At 49.2% G+C, this 2,500-nt stretch overlaps 1 protein-coding gene across 1 annotated transcript in view; it reads right to left on the bottom strand.

Moving 5' to 3' along the window:
* The window catches only part of LOC126579564 (probable 2-oxoglutarate dehydrogenase E1 component DHKTD1 homolog, mitochondrial), a 3,743-nt gene extending 2,840 nt beyond the window's left edge, over positions 1 to 903 (bottom strand). Inside the window, exons 1-2 of the mRNA XM_050242967.1 lie at positions 522 to 903; positions 1 to 244 (exon numbers count right to left, since the gene is read on the bottom strand). The exon at positions 1 to 244 is cut by the window's left edge and continues 455 nt beyond it. Coding sequence (XP_050098924.1) covers positions 1 to 244; positions 522 to 615 — 338 coding nt within the window. The 5' untranslated portion in view covers positions 616 to 903. The remainder of the gene's footprint in view (positions 245 to 521) is intronic.
* Between the last annotated feature and the right edge of the window lie 1,597 nt (positions 904 to 2,500).

Below are 2,500 nucleotides of genomic sequence, written 5' to 3'. Positions count from 1 at the left end.
CTGACGGCGCTGACTGCTGCCGGCTGTGAGAGCAACCCGGTTGGATCGATGCGGTCGTCACTCGCCAGACCGTAGCGAGCCGGATCGAGCTCCCGGGGCTGATTGGTGGCCCGGGCCGTCACCGTGTCACCGAATGGGACCGGATTGATCGACGCCAACCGGTGCCCATGGTTACGGTATGCCTCTATCCAGCGGTACGCATTGCTGTTTCGATTGCGCTGCTCCAGCACCTCTACACTAACCCCTAGCTCGTGCAAAATCGGAATAAACGAATGCGATTTGAACAGCGTGATGAATGAGATCTAGCACAACAACAAGAACAACAACAATGATATCCATCCGTCGCGCATGTGACCAGCTGCCAGTCTGCCAGCAACAAGCCAGGTTGAGTGCCATGGCTCCACCTAGCCGGTCCTAACCGGCTTTGATAAGCTACAGCGCACAGCGTGCGCTTACACACAAACTCGAGATGGCAGTTGATAGCAGACAGGTAAGCAGGTCCCTTGGCCTTCGCTGCTTACCTTGGTAGCTGGATGGTGCCCTGGGCCGGTAGCCAAACACACCTTTCGACGAGTGGTAGCCACGGCGGGACAACAGCACCAACCGGGACAGCATCGTTCCGGTGCGCCCGGTGCTCCGAGCGTGCAACGATGGATCGTACGTCGTCGTCAGCCCACTCCGGTCAGTTGCCAGGCGAGATAAGCACGCCGCGGGACCGCACGCTTCGATCGTACGCAGCAGATCGAGTGTCGAGCCTCTCTGCTAGCAGCAGCACCGCACACTCTTATCGCTGCTGCTGCTGCTGCGAGCAACAACAACAAACGAAACGGTCGCTAATACACCTCCAAGTCCTGCGCAAACTCTGCTTGAAATAATGCTGCCGCGTTGCGCATCCACCGAGAGCGGCCGACGGAACGAAACTGAAAGTCAAGGGCTCTTGGCACTTGGCCTGCGACGCACACGCAATACATAGACAAGAGAGATCTCGGCGAGCAGTGCGAGCGCGCGCTCCGCGATACGCTGTCGCTGATAGCATCAGAACGAACGTGCTGCGCGCGTGTGTGTTCGATCGTATGCTATGATCGGGTATTACTCGTTCGCTCGCTCCGCACACAAACTGGATGCTGGTTCAAACGCTGTTACGCTGGCCCCCCTGTTGAGCCTGCGACCCCCTAAGTCGGTCCCCATTCATCATCAGCGCGCGCCGAATGGCATGCCTAGGGTGGGTGCGTAGGCAGGTGTGTCTGGTGCGTCATTGGCACTGTTCTCGGGCACTTCTCGTGAGTTCTCGCCTGGAGTAGAATGCAGATGTGCTTCCTTTTGATTCATAAATCTTGCGTGGAGCTGAGAACTACAAGAGGAGAAGTGGGCGTGCACCAGGCCATGGCGCAATAATGGTTGCTCGCTCGTCAATCATGCCACCATCAAGCGTTCAGTACCGCACAGAGCAAAGCACTCCACTTTGTGTGTGTGTGTGCGCGCTCGTGCGCATTCCATTCTCCATCCAACTGTAGCAATTGTCCTTTGAAAACATCACGGTATTGAGCTCCTCGATAAGCACTGGAGTGCGTAGCCATCGAGTGTTGAAGTAGTGGCTACCGATCTGATAGCGGTTTCTCTTCGCCGCTTATCAGGGCACAATGCTGGCCCTATCGGTGGTGCTGCGGAGTACACCCAGCGCCCGGTATTTTTGATTTCTAAAGGTCTTAAATACTTTCAAAATAAGGATTCCGATTTATCTGAAACCGTCAAATCTTACAAAGACGGTAATAGAACAGTTGATAGACATTTCAGTAGATAGATATTTACTCGAAAATTACAAAAACAAAGAGTGCTTAGAAAGAAATTGGTTATTATATTCTCGGTAACAAGTCAGTTTTAACCCATCCGAATTAGGTTTTTGATCTTCAGATGGCTCTTACGATTGGAAACATATTATCCCTCTTGAATATGTTCGGTATTTTCGGGACAAAAAAGGCCTGATTTTGACGATTTTTGTGACGTAATCATTCATTTTTATTTTTTCAAGTAAATGGCATATTAATTTACAACTTTTGTAAAATATTTGGTATTTTTCTGAGCAACATTCATTGAAAAGTTAATCCATGGCATCACATTTTGGTAGGCGTATCTTCGAAAAGATACTTTTTCCGGTGCCCATCGTAGCTGCGTCATGGGTCATCAGAAAAATACAAATGGGTACCCGTTTGAAAGATTATAAGTTTTTGCAAGTAGCCCTGTCAAGGTATTGTTGATTTTCCTATTTTTCGATTTTTGGCAGATTTTTGAAGTTGAAAAAGTTATGCTTTTTGCGATTTTGCGAAAAAAAAGAGCTTGACATAATTATTAACAAAAAAAGGTATCAACAATTTTTAATGAAATCTCGACGGGGCTACCTGGCAAAGAGAGTACAGATTATGTGTTAAAAATTTCAAAACAATCGGTCCAATATTTTTTACGGTATGATGGGCACCGACTTTGAAAACGTGTTGGTTTTGGG

The sequence above is a fragment of the Anopheles aquasalis genome, chromosome Y (assembly GCF_943734665.1).
Source record: "Anopheles aquasalis chromosome Y, idAnoAquaMG_Q_19, whole genome shotgun sequence".
Taxonomy (NCBI): Eukaryota; Metazoa; Arthropoda; class Insecta; order Diptera; family Culicidae; genus Anopheles; species Anopheles aquasalis.
Note: the sequence above shows the minus strand (reverse complement) of the source record. Positions and strands in the feature narration are given on the sequence as shown.